The 25,997-nt window shown below is 34.3% G+C and overlaps 1 protein-coding gene across 1 annotated transcript; it reads right to left on the reverse strand.

The window, feature by feature from the left end:
- Window positions 1-1,861: 1,861 nt before the first annotated feature.
- Window positions 1,862-25,997, reverse strand: Rgs18 (regulator of G protein signaling 18). The gene is made up of 5 exons (XM_006997375.4): window positions 25,741-25,997; window positions 25,190-25,291; window positions 23,867-23,928; window positions 4,162-4,328; window positions 1,862-2,253 (listed from the first exon to the last, which is right to left on the reverse strand). Exons 1-5 carry the CDS (start codon window positions 25,857-25,859, stop codon window positions 1,996-1,998), a joined length of 708 nt encoding a protein of 235 aa, XP_006997437.2. The 5' UTR covers window positions 25,860-25,997; the 3' UTR covers window positions 1,862-1,995.

Here is a 25,997-nt window from a genome sequence, read left to right on the forward strand (position 1 = left end):
TAGATCCTTCTCTTAAGATCTGGGGGTTTAAAAAAGTTTTGAAGGAAGTTCTCTCTCTCATTTTTTGCTTATGTGGCCTCTCCTTTTGCCAGTGAGTTGTTTTGCTCCATTTTTTGCTTCTGCAGCTAATTCCTTAGCTATCAGTAGAACAAGAGTTTCCAAACGTTCATCCTGGAAAAGTTTTTCAGTTTTTCAGGAACTTCCCCTGTTCAAGGCACAAGACTGTGAAGACTGCAGCATCCTGCCTTGTGGCCTGGATAGCAGTCTGTTGCACCCTAGTGATAACAGCTGCTCTGAGACTACTCCCACTGAGGCTCCTGGCCTCAAGGACAGAGTACCAGTTTCTCAGGCTCATGTACGATTTGGCTGTTGTGACTATTTTAAAGCTTACTTGGTAAATTCTGAATAAATAAATTCTATCAATCTATCTATCTATCTATCTATCTGTCTGTCTATCTATCTATCTATATTGTGTTTATGTATTTTCTAAAATAATGCTAGTAAAAATCAAACCATAAATTTCATAATCAGAATAGAAAGCATGTGTCATCTTAGTTAAGTATATAATTCAATTATTTTTATAGAAGAGATATGTTTCCTATAAAAAGTATAAATCAGACTAAGAAAAATTAAGAATCACCTTCCCAGTGGCTCTTTGAAATATATAGTAGTGTGTTTCCATATTTAAAAGTGTAAATTATTAACTTTAATATCAATGACATAATAGATAAAAAGATTTTTCTACCTCAATGTCATTCAAAGATAAGAACATGAAGATGTTGGAAGAAATATCTTGTGAAATAAATGACATTAATAGATAAGTTTGAACAGTTTATTATTATAGATGGTAGAATTTGTTGTACACTTCAACTAAAATGATATCCTTTAATAATCTGAAAATATGCCATCTCTAATACAGACATTTACAGACCATGTAACACATTGCAATTAAATATTTCTGTAATATAGAGACCTATATTTATTAGTATAATATTACTTCATAATTTAGTATTAGGCAAGAATTAGAAGAACATAATAGTGAGAGAACAGAATTGGCAGATGCCAATATTGTCAAGTTTTTAGATTTCTTTTTTCATTGCCTCTCATTTTAAATTTCTACCCCAACATTAAAATTGCAAATGTGAGATATACATACTTCTGTGAAAGCATGTGGTCATCATCATTCAGGCACTGATTGGTGTCATTTCAGTGGCATGTTCATTTACTAGGAGACAATGTTGTCCACTTAGTGGATATGTAGAGATATGTCAATATGAGCCTGCTCCAGTGTCCAGGGGTGTAACTCTGTCTAATGAAAGATGTTCACCATTTACAGTGAATATGACTGCAAAGTCTAGTCTCACATATCTAACTGGGTCATGATTAACCTGTTTAATCGGTAGAGAGAAATGTGTCTTTATATGATCCTTTGTTGCTGGCTTAAATATGGAAGTGATAGACAGCTATTCTGGAGTCAGAATCAGTATGAAATAATAGATGTCCAAACTTCCATTTTATAAGAAGTGGATCATTTCTATATGCTGCAATCCATAATTCTGTACAATATCATATGGATATATAGTTATCTAAGTACATTGTTTATACCTAGAAAAATAATCCAAACTAAATGTGACATAACTGCAAAGTTACATTATACTTCAACATTTTACAAAGCTTTGCTGATATCTTTTTACTGATGATTATTGAAGAAATAAAGGTTTTTATTATGAATATAATATCAAACTAGGTTTTCGTGAATATAGACTATGAATTATTATTTTCCTGGAACTTGCTTTGTAGACCAGGCTGGCCTTGAACTCACAGAGATCCTCCTGGCTCTGCCTCTCGGTATTATTTTAATATAAAAGTTATTGCATTTTAAAAATGCTTTTGCTTGGTTTATTTTAAAAGTGTGATCATTTCTTACTATACATAAGCTATATTTTAGAATCAGATGTATACATTTCCCACCAAAATAAGAAACATTACTTTTACTCATAACCAAATGGAAACATCTGACTTTACGTCTTGAAACTCATTGTAGGTAAATGATCGCGATCGTCTCCTCAGATTGGTTGGTCTCTGAGGTCTTCCTTCTAGCACATGTAAGTAGATCTCAGACTTCAGAAAGCGTGGATAGCTGTCTTGTTCCATGAGCTGATAGACTCTGCTTTGTGCTGGGTCAAAACTTTGGAGAGTTGGCTCTGTGATGCTCTTAGCAATTACTTCCTTGGTATGAAAATCAAGGTTAACCTGCATAAATAGGAAAAAAGGAACAATTATAGGCTACTAATACAATGTCTTTGAGAACATCTTATGCTCTTACAATGTTGAAGGGGCTGTGGCATGTTTGAATCTTGGGGTATTTTCTCCTAGGGTCTAGGGATACGGTGGTGTATTCTAGGCTAGTGTCTCACTTCCTATCTCTTTGTTAATAGTTATGCTTATTCTAACTCAGCACAATTGAATAATGCAATAGTAGCTATCATATGATCATCACATTAACTCACCAGTTTCACAGTGGGGAGCTAAAGTTTCAGAAGTTGAAAGTGTTTAAGTTATAGGGAATGAGAAGCTTGGGGCACAGCCGTGATATCAATAAGACCTTTCTGTTCAAGTTGCTACTTTTTCCATCATGTTATTTTTCCCTACAAGCAAAAAAATGTGCCAACAAATCAGTGTGTCCTAAACATAAAATATCCTTTAACTTTTTTTTATTATACTCTTGATGTATCTGATACTAATATTATATTTTCAGGAAGCTATCCTGTGTTCCACTTTTGGGTAACCATATAATCTGCTATAATTTCACATAACTAAACAAACACCCTTTCCTAGAGCAACATATCCATGTAGAGAGCATTGCTTTATAGACTATGTAGTAACTTTGGTTTTTAACAATTTCCCACAAAGTTGTTAATATAATTATAATAATCAAGTTTTGGTTGCCACCCTGTGGCTCTATTGGACAGTGACGGAATCCTTAGGATGTAGTGGAAAGAATTTAGGTTATTGAAGTCCTGCATTGAGGGGTTACTGGAATTCTGATCTCTCTCCCTTCATCCCTTTCTGTCATCTCCCATTTCCTGCCTCCCTCTCTTTATCTGCAGACACTATAAATTCAGCAAGTTTCTCTGACATACCATTTCTGCCATTACATAGAATTTTGCTGTAGTACCCAAATCAACAGGACCATGTGTGCCCTGAAATGTGAGACAAAAACGTTTTCTTTTCTTCTTTCCTTAATTTGAATGATCTTAGGTATTTGTCTCATGACCAAAATGTAGAACAATAGTAATAACTTGTAGTTGAACAGTGAGAGAGCATCTGTTTTACCCTGGAAGTGGAAATACTACTTATTGAATACAGACTAGAAACATCAAACCATTTAATTTTTTATGGCAGTCAAATAATAGCTGCTAAATGATATCAGTTTACCAACTATACCATAGGATCAACTTAGTTAGCTATAATCAAAATAAAGAACAATTGTTTTTCACTTGAAATACTGCCAAAGTGGAGTCACATTCTTTGTCAATTAAATATCTATTTTTTAGCCTATTCCAAACTAATAAAGTAATTCCTTTGGACAAACAAAACTTCATGTAGGTAGAAAAGATAAAATTATTTTCAAATTTTATTTATTATTTTTGGGACATGCACGCCCCAGAATAGTTTGAAGATCAGAGAACATCTTTGCAGAGTTGGTTCCCTTTTTCCACCAGGTGGGGGCTGGGCATTGAACTCCAGTCTTCTGGCTTGGAGATAAACGCCTTTAACCACCTTTAATGCTGCTGGCTCAGTATAACCTTGTAAAGTACTACATAATTTTTACATGGTATTTTACATGTGTGTTTGTCTTGTTATCACCTTCAGAAATCTTTAGTTTCTAATAAGTAGTTGTTTCTGCTAATATTGTTAATACAGATTATAGAAAGGATCCGATTGTTGCAACTTTATTTACTCTGGTCTAACTCTGAACATTGGCCTTATACTTTTTACCCATGATGATATTATGTTATATTATGTCAATAGGTAGACATCTGCAATTCACCAGTTTCACTTTAATGAAATCTTGAGGTCTCTTGTGGAATGAATGAGGTGGCCACCTTGGTGAAAACCCTGTGAAAATGTTACATGTGTTTTCCATCATCACTGTACCTCTTTGGGAGCATCATTCTTAATGAACTTCTCATATATTGCTTTGGCTTTTAGGATGATTTGTTGAGGTTCCTTGCATTTCTTGAAATCTTCACAGGCTACCCAAAATTCAATGTTTTCCTCACTGAATTCAGTTTTAAGAAATCTAGTAAAAGCATCCAGTCCATCTACCAAAAACAAATAATATTGTGTTACTATGAAACAGTCATGGTGGGAAAATGCCCTGCTTGATATTAAAGCATACACAAGAACTAACAGTAGAAGTTATTGTCCTTCTAATTCTACATGGCCCCACCACATATTTAACCAGTATGTGTGGAGGGCTTCATATAAAACATTTTGAGCAAATTGAAAGGAGGACATTGTTTCTATGTAATAAAGGTAAATCATACTTAGATCTAAATTCTTAAATCTAAAAGTAAAAAGAACCATCCTGTACAACACAATTTACATCTCATCTATTCATGTCTCAGAGGGATTATTCTGTAAACTTCTGAAGTCTTTCTCGTGGATTCCATTCTAACCCACTACCGGATCATGCTTCATGTACTGGGGACCCTGAAGTTCTCTTTCCATTGTCTCTACATATCCAAGTTCTACATGGTCTTCTTTTCCCAAGTCTGTCCACCAAATTCACACTGCCTGCCAGTCCTGAGTATGAATGGGCTTAAATGCTCAGGCCTCACATATTCCAGGAGACTTCTCACATGCTTCAGAGGAAATAATCCATGATGAAAAGAGAATGAAATAAAGTACATTTAGTCTTATGTAGTTGTGAAAATTGTAAAGAATATAAAATCAAATAATATCTTCTGAATATTGTATGAAGTATATATTTTAAAATTAAAATAATAAGACACATATGTAAATTAACAACTTGACCTATATCATGGAAACTTTTAAACACAGGAGGCTGTTTTTATCCTTTTTCCTTTATACCATAAGTGTTTGGGACAGTCAATAAGTTATAAAAAATTACCTTGACTCAATATTATGTTCACCTACCTCCTATGTGTCCTTGAATGGATTTTTCTTCATTCAATTAACTTTTTCGATATTTAAAGTTAAGAATATGATATCTACATAACAAGGCCAACCAGTGAATTAAATGTGTTGACATATGCAAAGTGCTAAAAAAAAGTGGCTGGTGCATGGTAACTACTCCATTATGGTGGTGGTGGTAGTGGTAGCAATGATGAGGATGATAATATTTTTGATCATTGTCAGTAATTTATGCTCAACCATGTAAAACTTCTGTAGGTAAAGGTAACAAACTTTAGATTCAACTCTAAGACATTTTGATTTTCAACTTCTGTTTTTTCAACTACTTTGGCTATTCTTTCTTTTTCTGGTCTACGGAATTTTTTTTTAACTGAGGTTATTGGCTGGAATGGGAGGATCGAATGGAAAGGCACTATTGTTGAAGACAACACCTACATAATACATTGAATATGGAAAAGTTGAGTCAGTGTCTACCTAAAGCTTTTATCCATACTAGCTAGTGTTCTTGATACCAGAAGCAGTGTGTACTGCATACTACTGTTGTAGGGTATATGATCACAATGTGACCCTAAAATTGTGTTAATTAAGTAAAACCTAGGGTGAAGAGGCAGAGCCAACAACTAGTTGACAAGAAGTAGTCCTAGAAATTTAGAGAGAGCCTGGAAAATGGATACAGAAATGCACAGGGAGTAAGTAGTAGGGAGGGATTTTGAGTGTGAGTTGTCAGCTAAAGAGGAAATTCAGCTGGTTGCTTTTCAGCCTCTCTGAGCTATCAGGCATTCACTCCAGTATCTGGCTCCTGCATCTTTATTAGTAAAATAACCTCTCTTAAGGGTAGGCTTCATACTCAACAGAAGACAGACAGCAAAATAACCCCTTATGGCATTTTTGTAAGTTCTTTGTTTCAAAATATGTCAGGGATTTTTCTTTTCCTTTTTAAATTTTATCTTTTAGTTTTAGTTTTTTTCCTGTGGTTGTTTTTTTTTCCCCTTCCAGGTACTTTGTGTATATATAAGGCTTCCAGTTTTGTGTTTTTATGGGGATTACAGAGTAACAAAACAAGTAAGACTCTCCATCTCTATCTGTTTCTTGTGCTTTTTCTTGGGCTAATATTGTCTGTTTTATGTTTTTATCTAATATGTTTGTTTTAGTTTTATCTTAGCATATTTTATTTTATTATTTATTATTTTATTATTATTATTTTATATAAAAAATTATTATTTTATTATTATCACTTAGAAGTGTGGTGATATTTTCATTGAGCTGAAATACGGTGATATTTTATTTTGTGCTTTAATAAAGTTTGCCTGGAGATCAGAGGAAATAGCAAGCCATTTTAAGTAAACAAAGAAGTCAGGCAATGGTAGCACATGCCCTTAATCCTATCACTTAGCAGTCTCCGTGTGTGCAAGGCCACACTAGGGAACAGAGCCACACCTTAAATCCCAGTATCAACCATAGAGACCTGGAGGTCTGTTCAGACAGACAGAAAGTGACAGAGCTGTGTAGGAAGAGAAAGTGAGGCAGCTGGGTTAAGAGAGCCAATGCAAGTCATAAAGCCTTAGTAGACAGGAAGCCACATACATTTGGAAGCTGCAGAGTTGGTGAGGTAAGGTTGGCTGGTAGCTTTCCATATTTTCTTGATCTCTTTAAGGCTTTAACCCCAATTTCTGGCTCCATGTTTTTTATTTAATAAGATCATTTAGAAATTTGTCTACATAGAAGCCTGTTGGTTTTCTAATGAGAGATAGAACATGGATGTGGGAGTGTGTGGGAGGAGTAGAAGGGGAAACCATAATAAGGATATGTTATTTGAGAAAAAAAATCTATTATTGGAAAAAGGGAAAAAATCAATTAATCAACATTTTGATATATTTATTTATGACAAAAGAAAAAATTTACAAAATTGAAATTAGCAAGACAGTTCAGTCTATGTCATCTTTTATGACTCTCTATATCTTTGTGTCTTCATTCTGTCCTCACTTATCACCTGATACTATCTTTTCTTAGTCTCCTTTTTAGTAAGTGGGATACACTGAATGAGGTAGAGACAAGAGGATCATAAGTTTGAGTTCATGGATTTTTATAAAAACTACTGAAAAATTAAAAACACTATATGTTGATCATTTGTATTTTAAACATAAGTTTTCATTTGTAATCAGTGCAAAAAATTTGAAACTGCTTGCGTGGATAGGAGTTGCATTGTAGAATCTTGAGAGAAAGGAAATATACTTCATGTGGACTTTTAGATAAACTTCCTTAAAGGAGATCACTTTGAGGTTGGAATGAAAATACTTTGACAAATTTTCTTTGAATTTTGTTCCACACTTTAGTTAAAAATTCTTTAATTTCTGTTGTCACGGGTGGGTTGTTACATGGGGAGGCCTTATAAGCCATATTTGAACATTTGGACAGATAATTGTATAATAATAAACCAACTCTCCCTTTAAAATATTTCTTTGCAAATTTGTAGCCTTCTTTTCTTTTCTTTTTTTATACACATGCTCAAATACACACATCAATGTGATGGTTTGAATAAAAATGAACCCTATAGGCCTATAGGGAGTGACACTATTAGATGTGGTCTTGTTGGAATAGGTGTGGCCTTGTTGTCAGAAGGGTGTCACTGTGAGCAGGATTTGAGGTCTCAGATGCTCAAGGCTTCCTCATTATTTCACTCATTCTGATGCCTACCTATCAAGATTTAGAACTCTCAGTTCTTTTCTCTAGCACCATGTCTGCCTGCATGCTGCCATGCTTCCTATCATGACAATAATGGACCAAACCTCAGAAACTATAAGCCAGTTACATTTAATTTTTTTCCTTTATAAAAGTGGCCATGGTCATGGTGTGTCTTCACAGCAATAGAAACCCTAACTGTGGTGGTTTGAACATAATGGCCACCATAGGTCCATAGGGAGTGGCACCATTTGGAGATGTGGCTTTGTGCGTGGAAGTGCATCCCTAGGGTGCTGTGGGATGGTCTGTATGTCAAATTGCTCTGATTGGTCAATAAATAAAACACTGATTGGCCAGTGGCCAGGCAGGAAGTAGGTGGGACAAGGAGAGAGGAAAATGCTGGGAAGGAGAAGGCTGAAGCAGAGAGACACTGCAGCCACCACCAGGACAAGCAGCATGTAAAGATGCCGGTAAGCCACCAGCCACGTGGCAAGGTATAGATTTATAAAAATGGATTAATTTAAGCTGTAAGAACAGTTAGCAAGAAGCCTGCCACGGCCATACAGTTTGTAAGCAATATAAGTCTCTGTGTTTACTTGGTTGGGTCTGAGCGGCTGTGGGACTGGCAGGTGACAGAGATTTGTCCTGACTGTGGGCAAGGCAGGAAAACTCTAGCTACACTAGGGGGTGGGCTTTGAGGTCCCAGTAGATCAAGCCAGGCCAGTGTGGCACTGTTACTTCCTGCCACCTGCAGATACAGATGTAGAACTCCCAGCTACCTCTTTGGCAGTATGTCTGCCTGAACCCCACCATGTTTTCTACAACGGTGATAATGGAGTAAACCTTTGAACTTTAAGCCAGCCCCAATTAAATATTTTCCTTCCTAAGATTTGCCATGGTCATGGTGTTCTTCATAGCAATAGGAACCCCAACTAAGACACGAAACAATACATATAGTCACATGCAGTACATATATATGCATATATTCCTAAATATACAAATGTTACATGCTCAGTCTTCATGATGACACATGTATTTATATTTTCAGGATTGACTGTTTGGTATTAGATAGCCAGGAGTACATGGAAGGGTTTTGAGGAAGTAGGAAAGGGAAAGGGAAATGTGTAATGTAATTATAATCCCCTCAAATAAAAATTATTAGAAAAATTTCAGATTTGTAAGGTTTTAAAACACTTTATCTTCATGTCTGGTATCTGGTCCATTCTCTGAATCTGTCTCTCATAGTTTAGCTTTCTCTATTCTCCAGTAAACCTCAACTTAAGAATTGAGAATGTCGTATTCTTCTATTTTCTCTCCAGTACTGTCTGCCCCCCTTTTTTAAGTGTCTCCCTTTATGTCAACATTTGTTTTTTTCTGAAACTTTTCTTTGTTGTTGTAAATTTTATACTTTTTTGAACTTGCAGGGGAAAAAATTAGATGTCAAACAACTTCAGAAACAACTTCTTTCAGTTAATATTATTAAAAGATTTATATCACAAGACAGGAAATTACCAAAAAAAAAATCTCCCAACTTCAAATATTCCTCCAGCTAATAAAGTGTATTTTCTTTTAACAAACATAAAGTCTTTGATTAATATTGACATGTTTCAAACTCTGAAAGATCACAGTTGTCACATCAGTTCTATCAATCATAATTAATCAATAAAGAAACTCATTCAATGATAAAAGGAGGCTAAAGGAATTTGTGGCCACTAAAGCCAACTTTACAGAAGAAACTAGAAGAAACATGTCAGTCTAAAGGGAAAAATAAACAAACTAAGACTACAATAAGGAAATAAATGATGCTGTGACAAAAGAAAGACTAATTAAACAACAAACAGGACTGAAGTAAAAGAAAATGACAAGGAGCAATGCATACCTTTCAATAATAACTCTAAATACCAATGGACTCAGTTTGCCCATCAAAAGACAGGAATTCACATTGAGTTTGAAAGCAAATTCTTTCTTTTTGTTGCCTCTAAGAAACATACTTTAGCACAAATGAGTAACAAGGGCTTAAAATGAAAATATGAAAGACAGTATTCCAAGAAAATGCAACATGGAAACAAGCAGGTATTATTCTTTTACTATCTAACAAATAGACTCCAAACCAATTCTTGTCACATAGGATAGTGGTGGTTACTTCATATTGATCTGAGGAACTACCCATCAAGAAGATATTACACTTACAAACATGTATTTTATAAATAAAGTTCATACAGTTTTCTTAAGTACACATTACTAGACTTAAGATCACAAATTTGTCCCAACTTAGTAATAGTGTGTAATTTCAGTACCATGCTCAAACCTTTAAGAAGATCAACTACACAAAACATGAATAAATAAACTCCTGAATTATAGAACATCAGAAGTGAAATGATGTTACATAACATCGAACAAACATTTATAGAATATTCTACCCAAACACAAAAGAATATAGTTTCTTCTCAGAACCCCATGGAATCTTCTTTAAAAGATTGACATATTAAACGAGATGACATATTAAAATATTAGGAGATTAAAAACACAAAATACACATAAGAAGTTGAAACAACACCCTGCATTCTATCTGACCAAAATGGAATAGAACTTGAAATCAAGAGCAAGAGAAGGTACAGAAAATATGCAAACCCACAGAGATTAAAGTATATACTATTGAGTGATGAATAGGTAATTACAGAAATCAAGAAGAGAATAAAATATATTCTACAATTAAATGAAAATAAAACCACAGCACACTTAAATATATGGGTTACAACAAAGAGAGTTCAAACAGGATGTTAATACACTACGTGTCTACATTAAAATGAAAAATCAGAGAGATATTAAATAATCAACCAGATGGTGAACCTTCAGCCATCAATATAAGAAACAAACAAACAAAAAATGATAACAAGCCAATTCTGAAAACCATATGTAGAAGTAACAGATGTCAGGACAAAAATTAATAAAATAGAAATAAAACTACTAATAAAAAGAATCAATAAAACAAAGAAATAGAAAAAAATGATTCAAATTAATTAATTGGCAACGAATAAGGAGACATTATAACAGATACTAAGGAAATTTGATGAATCATTGAAACATATTTAAAATGTTTTATTTCAATAAATTGTAAAATATAAAAGAAATGGATGACATTCTAGAGGCATGTAGCCTACCAAAATTAAACCAATATAATGTAATTATTTAAACACACCAATGACCATCAATGAGATGGAAGCAGCAGTTAATTATGTCCCAACTAAAGAAATCCTAGAGCCTGATGGATTCAGCCCAAAGTTTCAGAAAGAACTAACACTGACTTTACTGAAATTATTCTATAAAATAGAGAAGGAAGGAGTATTTCTGTATTAGTTCTATGTCAACTTGACACAAGTTAGAGTCATCAGAGAGGAAGGAGGCTTAGTTGAGGAAATGCCTCCATGAGAACCATCTGTAAGGTCTTTTATCAATTAGTGATTGAGGGCAGGGGACACAGTCCTTAGTGGCTGGTGCTATCCCTGGGCTGATAGTCCTGGGTACTGTAAGAAAGCAGGCTGAGCAAGCCTTGTGAAGCAAACCAGTAAGCAGCTTCCTTCCATGGCATCTGCATTGTTCCTGCCCCCAGGATGCTGCCTTTCTTGAGTTCCTGTTCTAACTTTCTTCAATGATGCACTATGATACAGAAGTGTAAGCCAAATAAATTCTTTCTTCCACAACTTGCTTTCCTGTCATGGTTATTTGTCACAACAATAGAAACCTTAAGTAAGACAACTTCTAATTTCTTTTTACAAATCAGATGTTTCCTGGATATGAAGAAACCAGATAAAGACAGAGCTGTGGGAAACCAGATAAAGACAGAACCATATAAACCAAGATAAAAACGGAGCCATATGAAAAGCAATAAAACACAGTGCTTTATAGACTATTCTCACCAATGAACATAGATTCAAAAAATGTTAAGAAAATAAGTGAAAACCAAGCTCAAGAACCATCTAAACAAACATGCACCATGATCAAATTGTCTTCATCCCTTTGAGGCAGCATTGGTTTAAAATATATAAACCTATGCTCAAGTTGATGCAACAAAGGCATTTCCCAAAATTCAACCTCCATGGTAAAAACCGTGGAGATACTAAATATGAACATATCTCAACATAATGAAATCTATCTATAACAAAGTAATAAATACCATCATTTTAAATGGAGAAACACTTGAATCATTTTTTCTAAGATCAGGAATAAATTAAGGGTGCTCACTTATATTTTATTCAATATAATGCTCAAAGCAATAAGACAAGATAAGAAGATAAAAGGGATAAAAATGAAAGAAAGACGTCAAAGAATCTCTACCTAGAGATGACATAATCTTACAAATAAAATATCCCGATAACGTCAACAATTTTTTTTTGGAAATGATAAACTCTTCTATCAAAGAGACTAGATGACAAAATTGACCAACCCAAATCAGTATCCATCCTATATGTCGAAGACAAGCATAATTAGAAACACATTGGGGAATCGATTTAATCCTAATAGCCTAAACACACATTGAAATAAACCTTAGAAAGGAAATAAAAGACCTATCCAATCAAGACTTCAAAAATAGAAGGAAATAAACTGAAGAAGACACCAGGAGATGAAGAAATCTCCTGTGCTAATCGAATGGTATGATGAATATTGCGAAAATGGCCACCATTCTCTGAGAAATCTTTGGTTCAATGAAATTTGCATCAAAATCCCAATGCACTTCTTCAGAGGAGTTAAAAATAAAAACAACCTTACCCATGAAATGGCCCTGGATATTCGAAACAACCTGAACACTAAGAAATGCTGATGGAGGTATCCCCATGCATGATTTAAATTGTACCAGAGAGCCATGGTTGTAAAAATAGCATTATACTATTGGGAAAAAAGCACATGGACCAACTGAATGCAATTGGTGAGCCAGGTGTAAGTCTATGCACACTACCTGAGTTTTGACAAAGACACCAAAAATATGTACTAGAAAAAAGACAGCACCTTTAAGAAATGGTGTTGGGAAAACTGTGTATCTCCATGTAGAAGAGTGAAAGTAGACCTTTTAAAAAAGCTGAATGACTATCAATTCCAAATGGTCAAATATCTCATTATTAGACCAGAAAACTCTAGAAGAAAGAGTAGGATGTATAGTATAGGATTTAGGCTCAGGTAAGGACTTTATAACTAGACTCAGTCACCAAGGGGATGGGATCAGAAACCAGCATTTGGGAGAACATGACATTAAAAATCTAGTAAACTGCAGAAGAAACTGATCACTGAATTAAGAGGTGGCCTACAGAATGGGGGAAAATCTTTGTTATCAGTACATCTGACAGAGAGACCACACACACACACACACACACACACACACACACACACACAACCCCAAGAAAATAAACAACTGAGTTAAAAAGTAGGCTACACATCTGAACAGAGAATTCTCAGAAGAAGAAACACAAACGGCTAAGAAATATCTATAATTATTCATTATTTTTAGCCATCAGGAAAATGCAAATTAAAACTGCATTTAGATTTTTTCTTATCCTAGTCTGAATGCCAGTAAAAGTTTGAGACAAGCCCTGTTCCGACTGCTGAAGAGTCCCACAACAGGGTCAAGCTTCACAATCACAACCTATATTCAGAGTACCTAGGTCAGTCCCATGCAGGCTCCCTGGTTGTCAGTTCAGTCTCTGAGAGCCCCTGTGAGTCAGGTCAGTCGATTCTGATTCTCTGAGTTTTCTTGTGGTGTCCTTGACCCCTTTGGCTCCTACAAACCTTCTCTCCCCCTTCTGCAGCATTCCTCAGGCTCCATCTAATATTTCGCTGTGGGTCTGCATCTGTTTCCATCATAATTGCATACTATGTTAAAAGTGTTCTAGGCATTTGAATCAATGTAGACTATTATCATACACAGAAAGAAATATAAAGTGGCTATTAAACTACGTGGAAGAGGAGGGCTTTGTTTTACTAATAATAGCAGAATAAAGATAAATAGTAAGACATGAGATAAAATTACATCTCTATCAATGATGTTATATTCAAGTGGACTAAACAGAACCATTGTATACAAATCAAGACGATGAAGATAAAGGATGTATACAAGGCAGAAGTTAAGCCTAGGAAAGATGAATAAAATATCATATTTGTCAGTTAAAATGACTTCAAAATCAAGAGTATTTCCATCTCATTATTATTAAATGCTCAGTCATCAGAAATATAAAAATTATAAAACAAATTATAATTGAGTAGACAATCACAATACACAAAACTTACACATATAAATTGTTCATTAAATCAATATAAGTGACAGTTATAGAAAAACCTATCAAACACATTCCAAGTATACAAGCACAAGGAAGATTATCCTGACACATTATAATCTGAAATATAGGATGAGTATAATAGTTTTCAAACGGTTTATATTTTAGGACTGGTTAGTATGTGATAGAGCTCTGCTGGTCACATACAAGTCCATGGGTTTGATTTTAAGTGATTCAAAAATTCTATTATCTGGAGATATGTAACCTTACATAAACAAAAGAACCCTGAAGGTTTGACTTTGTTAAGGATGTGAGGTGGGAAGAGAAACCAGGTAGAACCAAGCTAGTCAAGAGTCTTAAACATGGAAGAGACAGGAGAACAAAGAGATTTGTATCATTGCTTTTGCCTTTGGAGCTCTTTGAAGCTGGAAGATGGCAGATAAGAATCAGGTAATGTGTTGAATTCTCAAAGGTGAGATTTTCCTTTGTTTTCAGGAAAAGTCAAATATCTTAGTATGTAACTATGAATAATTAGTCAATGACCCAAATGAGTGATAAAGAGATTTTGCCTTAGATTCTCTAGGAAAAATGATTGACTAATGAAACTTTGATTTTTATTGTCATGGCACTTATACTAAAGTTCTCAACTACAGAATTGTCAGAATGGATTTGGGATTAAGTTACCACTAATATGGAAAGTTGATGTAGCAACAACAGGAAACAAACCCCCAAATTATGTTTTGTGTATCCACAGTTATTTTTCCAACACATAGAATCCATCTGTAGTGTCATGACACATTGTGTGATTACATTTTCTGTTGCAATTAATCTTTCTAATATATTAGAGTTATAAGAAATCAGTAATCAGAGAAAGACCAAGAAAACTGCAACATCGCTAAGCATTAGAACAACGTAAGGCTGCCCAAACTCATGACAAAAATGTGACATAGTTTCTGTACTTCTTGAACTGAGATTTCAATGGGCAAGCAAGGTTCTGCTTTTCTGTAGCAAAAGGATCTTGAATGGCCAATATTGGGAATTCCATGTTAATGAAAAAGTGTGGAATGCCAGACTAAAATACCCTGAGGAGACATCTTGAAACTACTAGCAACTTGTAGAAGGCACATGCAGTCCTTACGTGCCGTGAGACTTGTCAGTTCAAAAACAACTGCCATTTGCAGACTGACTGCCCAGCATTTTCTGAATGAGTCAGCAAACTGACCACAGAGATGCAGCCAGCAGGGTTGTTCCTTTTGTTTTGTTAGCTCAGTCAGTATATTATTTTACAGGTTTATTTTTCACACTGAGCAATGTGCTTTCCCCAAAATATTCAAGGGAAAAAGAAATGGACAAGATTCCTGGAAGAATATTTATTAATAGTACATTATGTCCAAATATGGAAAAATATACAAGTTTCTATAGCAAAAATCACTGATCTCTGGCCTTAAGATTTCTAACTCTTAACAGTTATCAAAATGAACTAACAGAATCAGCAACCAGAAGTCTCTCTTTTACTTTGGTTCACTAGCATGTTGGACCTGCTGCATGATTTTTCTTGAATGCATTCTTAATTCTTTCCCTTACCTGAATCCTAGTTCCTGAACTTCTATGCAAAAGTTTGTGTCACTACTGTTGTCCAAGGGGCTTCTTCCTCTAATTAGCAAACACCAAACTGCAACATTCTTTCAACGTTTCAGATGACAGAGGAAAGCAAGGTGATAATTTTAAAAGCAAGTGACATAAACATTGTTCAGCTACTGGTTGTTAACAGAGGGAAACATCTTCCATTTTTATCTGTATGACTAAAACCATAGCTTTATGGTTTCATCTGTTTCTGCAATTCTTTGTCATTTCTTGATTTCCATCTTCTGCTATAATGAACTTGAAAGAAAATAAGAAGTGAAAGGCGAAGAACACTTTATAACTGCTAAGTTAAAGCTGAATTTGAAGTGTGGGGCATGTCTCTCCTATAAAAGGAAAACAACTACAAAAGAACTGCCTAAGGTGCAAGTGGCTAGAACAGAGGTCAAGGCCTCCCCCACCCCCAGGGTCTGATCAGGAGTAAAATAAAACCAAGCAATTTTAAATACTTTACACTGGATTGAATTTTTGTATATTGTGTACAAATTTTGTACATTGATACAAAATTGAATTTATTTTTGTTGGAACATACTGTATGTACATTAGATGTCAAAATAATCAAAATAAAATCAAGCTTTGTGTCCAAACAAAAAATAAATAATTAAAACCAGCCAACCAATGAATGAGCAAACATCTTCAGGACCTAGTAACGAATATTAGGCACTAAGGAAAGTAGCTGCTCCGCCCCACACACACTTCCTTCCTTTTTCGAATTTGTAAAATATTTGGATGTTTCTTCCAAGTCAATTTCCGTTTTTCTTAGACTTGATTCTTAAAGTAGCCTGTCATCTTCATTTGTCTCTAATGAGTACTGTCAGAACACCCAGAGTCTTTGTGTTTTCTGACAAAATTCTTATTTCTTATTGAAGCTCAGTGTGGTGATACTCAACTGAATAGTCTTGACAAACTCAATTTCTGTAGACGCTTTTTAAATATATGTTAGAAAATAATTGGAGTCAATACCAAAAATGATTTTGAGAACATTTCCAGATAATTTCAATGATAAAACTACAGAATATTCATATGAAAATGTACCCTCTGCAGTTATTAAAAAATCTATCACTGGGGATTGTTCTGTTTATGTCACATTTCCTATCTATTCTCTTGTGTAAAAAAAAGATTTTTTGTTTCTTGTCCTCACTTATTCTTTTCTCATAATTTAAATATAAATGGAAGCAAAGTTGGTAAAAAAAAATCAAGTGCCTGTCATATTGTACCAATACAATTTTCTATTCCAGTCATATCTCTTTTGGAAATAAGAAATGAAATGTTTGTTCATTTGGGTTTTGAGCAGTTACTCTGACCTCAGTAAATGGTTAATGCATTTTGTTTCAAATTGTCTTTATTTGTTTGTCATGTAGAAACAGACTGAACACAAAGCACTGATGGTATCAGTTAATCAGTAATTGTCTTCATTTCAGAACACAACCATTGCTTTTCATATTAATAGTTTTCAATTACAACAACGTATTTATAATTATACCTAAAAAGAATTGTCATGGATCATATATCTAAACATTTTATTAAATGGAAAATAATCTCTGATCCATTTTAATTGAAAATCACCTAGTATGAACTTGAGGTCTGTGTTAGGCATTCAAATGAAGTAATATTAATTATAACAAAATTTCTGAGTGATTGCTGAGAACTTGAAACACTGTTATATTACTTTTGTTGTTATGGATTTATTTATTTTCATAAATAAAACATGTGTGATTAAACCCTATGTGCTTATAGATGAAGTGGATGTCAGGTACCTAATTTGCTTGGAAAGAAGAGGGCATGGGAAATTAAACTCAGGCTTATTTTATGCAATATTATATGACTTTAGCCAATAAGTGTCCATGAAGACAATGAAAGAATACCAATTGATTCATATGGAAATTAGCAGACAGAACAGACAGATGTGTACCAAGGATAAAGAAAGGGTAATGTAAGAGTCATTTGTTCTGTTTGGAGTAGCAGAGGGAATCAACCTGCATTACCTTTAAGTGGAAATAGTCTAGAAAAAGATCATAACTGTTATTTTACAAATACTCTTTCACTCGGTCACAAAGAAGGCAGTTTGGCTCTGTCAGCCATTATTCTCTGTCACAATATGCAAAAGTTCTCTTTCCCCTTGATTGGTCTTGAGCTGGTATAAACATTCAAAACTAAGTGACAATGATGTCACGGAAAGTCCTGGTTGAGTGTGCTGTGAGATCATGACATGGTCACTTAAGTGAATGGCTTTGGTGAGATAATAATATAACAGTGACAAATATTAACTCAGGAAAGGAGTAAATTATGTAAGAAAGACACTCATTTGTTTTAAATTTAAATAAATTTTGTTTAAAAATTATATGCAAGCATAGTTAGTAATTGAACATTCTGTTCTTCTTACTCTGGATGGCAGTGTATAGACCACCATGGAAACACTTCTTCCTCAGAGGCAGCCACATCCCAAGCCCCCCTCTACAAGGCAGACATGGTGAGTGCGGCAACCACAAGTGCTTGAAAGAGGCTGACTCCATGTGTCATACAAACATGAAGTTCTTATAATTCAATGTTTCTAAATTGAACCTCCTGCATCTGTTGTAGTATTTTTCAGATGCCAAGAAACCAAATGAAACAAGTCAAGAAACTCTAAAGTTGGAAGCCTAGGTACAGCATAAAATCCTAAGTACCATATTGAATAGTTTCTCCTTTAATATTTGACTTCATAGGTTTGAGCTACCATAGAGTACATGGGTTCCTCTGCAATAATGATTTAAGCATGTGATCAATTTTTAATCAAAGATGGAATTTTAAAATTTCTATCCTTTAGCTAGATTACAAAACTGTTGATGTTGGTTATCTTGAGTCAGAAATTAATTCTGTGGAACTCTAGAGCCCCTTATTGTTCAGAAAACTGGTAGTAATAGAAATTTACAGAATAACTTGAAAAACCACAAAGTGGAAAGTATAAAGAGAGATAGTCATTTCCTTCCCCTAAAGTGAAGCATGGTTTTCCTTACTGCCCCTACTCAAAGTCTGCAACTAGCATTTTCCATAGTTTGATCAGTTTATATCTTTAAATCCAAAGAATAATGACTGACATATTCTGTTCCTATCCTTAATATGACAAGTGATCTTCAGCAAAATACTTATCAGAGCTACAACTAAAGGTATAAAGGTCTGCAATGAACTAATCATAATGAAAAGAGTTAAATATATTGTGAAGGTTTGTAGTGACTAGGAAAGAGGGCATTTAAAATAAGCTGTTAAATATCTGCAGTTGGTAGAGATACCTCTCACAGAAGGTACCATTCTCTTTTAAATCCCCCTGTGAGAGTTTGCAACTTGTCTATCTATATGCCAGAGTCACTTACATATTCTAGCTATGAGTCTACAAATGTGAAAAACTGACAATAAGGTTTTATGTCAACTAAACAGTCTCTAACAGTAACCTGTTACTCTCTACATGCCTTACCTTCCACTTTTCATCTGAAACAAGAACAGTATCTTCCACTTCATAGAGAGAAAACCTAGATATTGTTGGCTCATCCTTTTATTTTTCACCTTCTTATTCTAAAGTATATGTACACAATCAGTACTTTAGCAAGGTCATCAAATTTCCTTCCAACATGGTCCTTACTTAGTGTATAGGTTTTTATTTGAGAAGTCCTTGTAGGTACCCAATTGATGAGATTCTACCTTTCTGTCCATCAGAGGTAGCTTTCCAACATAAGAGTTTCCAAAAACATGCCCTCAAATTGATTTTTCAATGTTTTGTTCATTGTTACCTGAACTGTTTGCTTTTTTGTATCATGTCAAAATACTGGCTTTTTCTAAACATATATATGTTTCTCTAAGCATATATATGTGTATATATCAACATATATATGTATGTATGTGTGTATAATATACACATTTCATTTGCATTATTTCACATATAATATTCAAATTCATAGTGATAAGTCTCACTTCTATAAAGGTAGTCCATGTAATTTGAAATTAATGATTACACTCTGATAGTATTTTTGATACATGAGTACATTTTGATTTACTAAACAGCATCTGTAAATTAATAAATCCATACATTTAAATTATATTTTTATGATTCATTTTCAACTTCAAATAAATTCCCAAGACATAAAGATTTAAAATAAAAATATCTGAATGTTGTCATAGAAACAAATAAGGAACAAAAATTGGATTCTGCTATGTTAAAAATTGCAATATATCATTAAGCTCATTTGAATAGAAATTTATTTTAGATCATATTTGTATTTATGGAAGGTTTTGATACTCACACATTGTTTTCATATCCTCTACATTTGATTTTTCCTGCCACTAATACCTTATATTAACTTGATGCATAATAACATTAATGAAACTGTTTTTATATATTAACTAAAGTCCTTACCAAATGTACATTTTATTGGATTTCACTTTTCTATGTGTTTCAATTTAATTTTAAAATTAAACTGTGAATAAGAAAATCATCAAAATTGGGCTGTAGAGTTGGCTCAGCATTTCAGAAAACTAGCAGCTCTTGCTGAGGACCCAGGTTTGGTTACTAGTACCCACATGGAGGCTCAAATCATCTTTAACTCCAGATCCAGGGAATGGAAAACCTATTCTTACACATGTGGTGTACATACTTGCACAAAGGCAAAACACTCATACACATAAATAATAAAATAAATAAATATAAACACATTTGAAGATGATAATTATCCAAACACCTCTTAGAAGCTCTGCTTTCTTTGGGATAAGGGAAATCCAGGTACTTTCCTGTTTTACTCTCGTGGGTGGGTCTTGTCTGTCTTTTTTTTTTTTTTAACTCTCCCCATTTTGAGTTATATGCTGCAATAAAGAAATACTTTTTTGATTTGCTGAATCAGTCAGAAATGTAAACTCTCAAGCCTAGACTGCCTGCTTGATTGGAACTTCTATGAACCCTCTGAAAATAGTGTCAACACTGCTTATTCTGTGATTGTATTGATAAAGCCACTACTCCTAGTGAGTCTATGCTGGTTTTCATAGGAGCTCATTTTATGAAATAATGTAATCAGATTTCTATTGCATCTCATTTGATATGTAACTTCATTTCCTGTTTGACTAAATTTAATGTTTTGTACTTTTATAGAGATATGGTACATAACTTGAGTAACCAACCCATTTAATCCCAGGGAAATAATATAAAACTTAAAGTATCTGGGTCTCTCTTGAAATGTCTGTGTATGTGTGCATGTATTTTTCCATAGGATCACTTTTCAACTATTCATTTAATTTCTTTTATCCTCCACAGTGCCAAATTTCTAGAAATGGACTAAGTTCAATATTGTAATCAAGAGTATGTTAGGTAATTATTTGAAGTTTCATAATTTAGTTTTACAATTATCACTGCAATGAAAAATAATTGAATCAGTAAAGTAGAACTAGTAGCATAATTTGTGAATTTATTATAACTATTTAACACTTTGGTTGTAAGATGTGATTTTAATATACAAGTAAGTGAGTGATGAAGTGTTTAAATTCACATCACATCCGTTTACCTTAACTTGTGGGTAGTTTACAGCTTATTCATATTTCCACCACTAGGGAAAAAATTCAGCCTGTTTGGTTTTCAGTGCTTGTAAATGAGAATTACATAATGTGAGGTGAGGACTAATCTATGTCCTAGTATTTCTTCACTTTGGATGATGAGGGCATGATGGAGTTGTTATATAGCAGGTTGTTAATTAGAAAAATAAATCCAGTTTAAACACTACTTCCAATTGAAATTTCAACCCCCCTTTCTCTTGGTTGTCTAGTTTATAACCTACTGGAAATAGAAAAAGATTATTTTAAAGTGATAATATAATTTACTACAGAAGCAGTCATTTGTATTTGTATAGATGCTACTCTTTGTTAGCCTCTTATGCATCATGCCATTTAATACTTCTTGAATCTGCTGCTTTGGGAAATAAAAAAATTCTAAGTTTACATGTGGGCACTGAAAGCCAATGAGATTATAGAGCACAACCAAGACTATACAGCCATTTATGTTTCAGAAATATCTCACATCTTAGAGGAGATCCAGCATAACTTCTCTAGAAACAAATCTAATTTTAGTATGTAGGCGCTTACTATTTTTCAGGGTTCATGTTCCTGTGAGGCTCCACAGATGAAACCATATATGGCTACTTCTAACAAATCATCACTCAGTTATAAAGAAGAATCTTTCTTTAAGATAATTTTCATTAATAGGGACTAAAGACTAGTGTGTACAAAATGTTAACTGAAAGAAAATTCTAAAAAGGAAATACTTTATAAGTTGAAATTATGAAGGAAACTGTATATGCTTGAAGTAAAATATTGACAGCAAAAAAAGTGAAGATGACTGTACACACAGTGTTTAAGGTACAGAGTTAACTTAGGTATGCATCTTGTAATATGGATGGTGATATGGATGAAATGGGAAGATGTCATGTTGAATAATTCAGGTGTAAAGGCAGAGGCTTCATGTGGAGTATAAACAAGTTTATCTCATAGAAGTAAAAGAGTTGGGGTCACCACACACTAATAGAAATTGAGAGTAGAATATAGAGAATAAACAAGACTAAAAGGGGTTCAAGGAAACAGAGGCTACAGAGAAGTTAGGGATTGAGTGTAAATTTATTTATGTTGGAAGGAATGACTTGTATGTTCTATACATATAGTGGGGTGATGATGAACAATAACTTACTGTATTTATAAAAGTATTAGAAGAAAACATTTTAAGAGTTTGAATCAGGTTATCATAGCCCAGACTAACTTCAAAACTAGTATGTAAATGAGGCTAGTCTTAAATCAGATCCTCCTGTTTCCAGCTTCATGGTCCTGGGGTTAGAAGGTGTGACACCATGTATGGCACAGAAGAAATCGTTGTAAATGTTCCCAATAAACAATGAATGTATTCAGCATTATGCATATACTGGAAAATGAGGAAATACAAGAGAAATTGCTTCTTCCTAGTGATGAAAGAGGCCCAATGTCTGCTTTCCTCTCCAAGTTCCCCTCTTCATGATAAACATTTCTTCCAGCACACACTTGAGGATGGGAAGCCCACTGGGTCCGCCATGCTCAAGTGTGAAGTGGTTTCCTGTCCTGTTCTTTGGATAGTCTGGGGAAGGAGCACAGAAGGGGTGATGTTTCAAAGAGTAAAGTAAGATACAGCATTGAGCAGACAAAGAGAAGCTGTAGCTCAGGATTCCTGTGTGTCTGGTCTTGATGAAGTTTCACTTTCTCTGTTGAACAGGTCAGAAAGGAAAATAAACTGTGTTTTCCCATGAAATATGAAATGCAGATTGTTGACTTTGAAACTTGAGAAAAATAAACAGCGTTCAGAAAAACAGTTTGCATACCTGGTATTTGAAGTACAAATCCTGGCTGCCTGCCCCTGACCCAAACTTAAGGTTGAAGAATCAAGCCTGTTCTAATTCTTCCCCCGAAATAGGGCACAATGCTAAGCATTAATAAGCACCTGATTCTTAACTTCTCTATAAGATTCTGCCTTAAAATAGATCTACAAATATGCATATAACAACAATTAGGTCATAAAATTGAAAAGTAGCAATGAAGCCTACATGGGAGTGTTTGTAAGAAGGAAAGAAGGTGGGAATAATGTAATTATAATACCAAAAATAAAAGAAATTATTAAAAGTGGATGTATTATAGGGCTACCTATAGGAATTTATCAGAATTTTCTTAAAAAGCTATCTTCATGAGGATTCCCTAAATATCAAAGAAGCCACTTCAAGGTTTTGACTATTAAGAATAAAATAATGTGGTTAATGTATTAAATATACTTTCAATAAAACCAGTTCTCTTTCAAATATTAGAAAATTTAAAATAATAGTAATTTAAAATTTAAAAGTTGTAGCTGCTAACTAAAGAATAAAGAAATAACTAATATTTCACCAACAGTAACTCTGAATACGTAAGAAAATTAAAAATATGTTTTCCTTTAGCCCCTACTCTTTTCCTTAGTTGCCCCCATCGACTAGAACTCAGATTACTGCAAATTACTTACTGGTATATAAACCTCTGATGACGATTTGCCTTTGATAATTGCAGATGTGTAATCTTAATGTCTTATTAAGGAATGAGGGCTTGGTGAAAACCCCACTAACCTCTATGAGAAAGCAGTTTGTCAAATGATTCAGCCCATTTCACTGCTTCTTCGCGGGAGACTCTGTGCAGAAAACAAAATGTTTGATGGAGTGAGCAGCGCGTTCACTTCTGAATCCTTCTGCAGCACAGCCGCTCAGCAGTCTGCGCTCTCCTCGGACGACCCCGCAGACCTGCAGACTCTCTCCTTCTGCTTTTCTAAGCCCAAGTCAAACTGACAGTGGACTCTTCGACAGCACTCAGTTTTCCTTTTCCTTTTCCCACTGAACAATGAAATATTGCAGTTTTTCCCAAAGTGTCAAAGTTGTTTTAGTTTTTAAATAAAAGTAGTCATATGTTAAGTTAAAAGTGAGTGAGAGAGAGATTTTGAGAGAAAGTGAGAGACAGAGATAGAGAGACAGAGAGATCAGATAAACTACATTTTAAAAAATTCAGCAAGTAAGAAAGCATAAACAGTGTCTTTCCAGTGCTTTCTTTCTTTCTTTCTTTCTTTTTTTTAAATGCATTTCCTTGAATCTGTAACTACAAGGTGCTGGTTTTTGTTTGTATGATTCTTTCTTCCTTCTTTTTTTTTTTTTTTTGGTTTTTCGAGACAGGGTTTCTCTGCATAGCTTTGCACCTTTCCTGGAGCTCACTTGGTAGCCCAGGCTGGCCTCGAACTCACAGAGATCCGCCTGGCTCTGCCTCCCGAGTGCTGGGATTAAAGGTGTGTGCCACCACCGCCCGGCTCTTTCTTCCTTCTTTTAAATGCATGAAGATTGTTGAAGTTTCAAGGGGTAAGGTAAAAGCTGGTTTTGATATGATTAGAGAGGCCAATAAAACAGAAAGTGAAATATTTTTGTATCTTTAACTAGACATATTCAAAATTTAAATAACTATATGATAATAGATAAGGCTATTTTTATTTTTTGAGTTAAGAAAATGCTTAACCAAATTACAACACTTCCTTTATTTGTGTATTTCTTGTTGCCATTCATGAGATACGTTCTTAATCTGAGGAAATAGATAAGTAAACTTTTCTGGTGACAAATTTACAGTACCTAAAGAAAATACTACTTCATCAATTAATGGGCTATAAAGGATATCTTTTAAAATGGACAGGCCCATCAATTATGAGAGGACACATTTGAAAGTTCTAATTATTTGATTTGGGTTATGAAAGTGGTTGAATATTAGAACTATTCTTTGTTTTGGGAAATGAAATACTGCACTGTGTTGACGTTACTATTTAGTTTCCAATAGCATATTTACTCTCATTTCCTTTTCCCTTAATCATGAATTATAGAACCAGAAAACTGTGCTCACAGGGAATTGATGGTCCCTACCTTGTTTCTTTGGCCAGGAGGGCAGATCTGCTGGTGTGAGTCTCCCCATGGAAGTCAGGCCTCTGTAGGAGAAGACTTAGCCTATTTCTTTTTTCTTTAGCTCTGTAAAAACAATAATGCATTCAGGATCATTCCGATGTCACAGAAGTTTTATTCAACCTCCCCCAAAAATTTGGAATTGATAAACACCCACCTCCATTCAGAAATACACCTTCTTTTACTTAATCCGTTTTAATTAAATAGCCTATAGAGGAATTAGCATAGAGCACGCCACATACAATTCTTTTGTACGTCAACAAACAAGTATTTGAGGGTCTGTTTTATTAATTGCTATTTTAATGCTTTGGTGTGGCTAAAATTGTAAACCTTTTAAAAATGAAGTTAAATTAGACTAAACATCAGTAGTTTAAAAATATAAGAAAGCTTCCATCTTCAATTGCAGCACTCAATCAATATATTTTCAACAAAGTATTTACAAAGTCAGAGCTAACACATATTCCTCAACCTTGCTTTCTAAAGTACAAGGTTGACCTAAACGTCTCTAATTTTACCTGATTTTGGCCTCGATGCTTGTTTCTTCTTTTCCTGACCCATGCATTAGTTTGAAAAAAGTTTTCTCCTTTGATTCACACATGTTTAATTGAGAAAAGAAAACCAGTGACATTTCCATATTCTGTCCCAATGATCAAGAGATGTCAGATGCACTTAGTCCGTCTCTCTGCCACCGATGAATGTTATTTCATAGTTACACATGGTGAATAAAACACTGTTCTGAGCCTTTCCACGGGGCTCACAGGAGAAAAGACCA

This window comes from Peromyscus maniculatus, chromosome 11 (assembly GCF_049852395.1).
Source record: "Peromyscus maniculatus bairdii isolate BWxNUB_F1_BW_parent chromosome 11, HU_Pman_BW_mat_3.1, whole genome shotgun sequence".
Classification (NCBI taxonomy): Eukaryota; Metazoa; Chordata; class Mammalia; order Rodentia; family Cricetidae; genus Peromyscus; species Peromyscus maniculatus.

Coding starts and splice junctions, on each gene's coding strand:
- Rgs18 (XM_006997375.4), bottom strand. CDS start 25,859: ATGGAAATGTCACTGGTTTTCTTTTCTCAATTAAACATGTGTGAATCA. Junction 25,292..25,740: donor AGCATCGAGGCCAAAATCAG/GTAAAATTAGAG, acceptor TTGTTTTTACAG/AGCTAAAGAAAAAAGAAATA. Junction 23,929..25,189: donor CTCCTGGCCAAAGAAACAAG/GTAGGGACCATC, acceptor TTTTCTGCACAG/AGTCTCCCGCGAAGAAGCAG.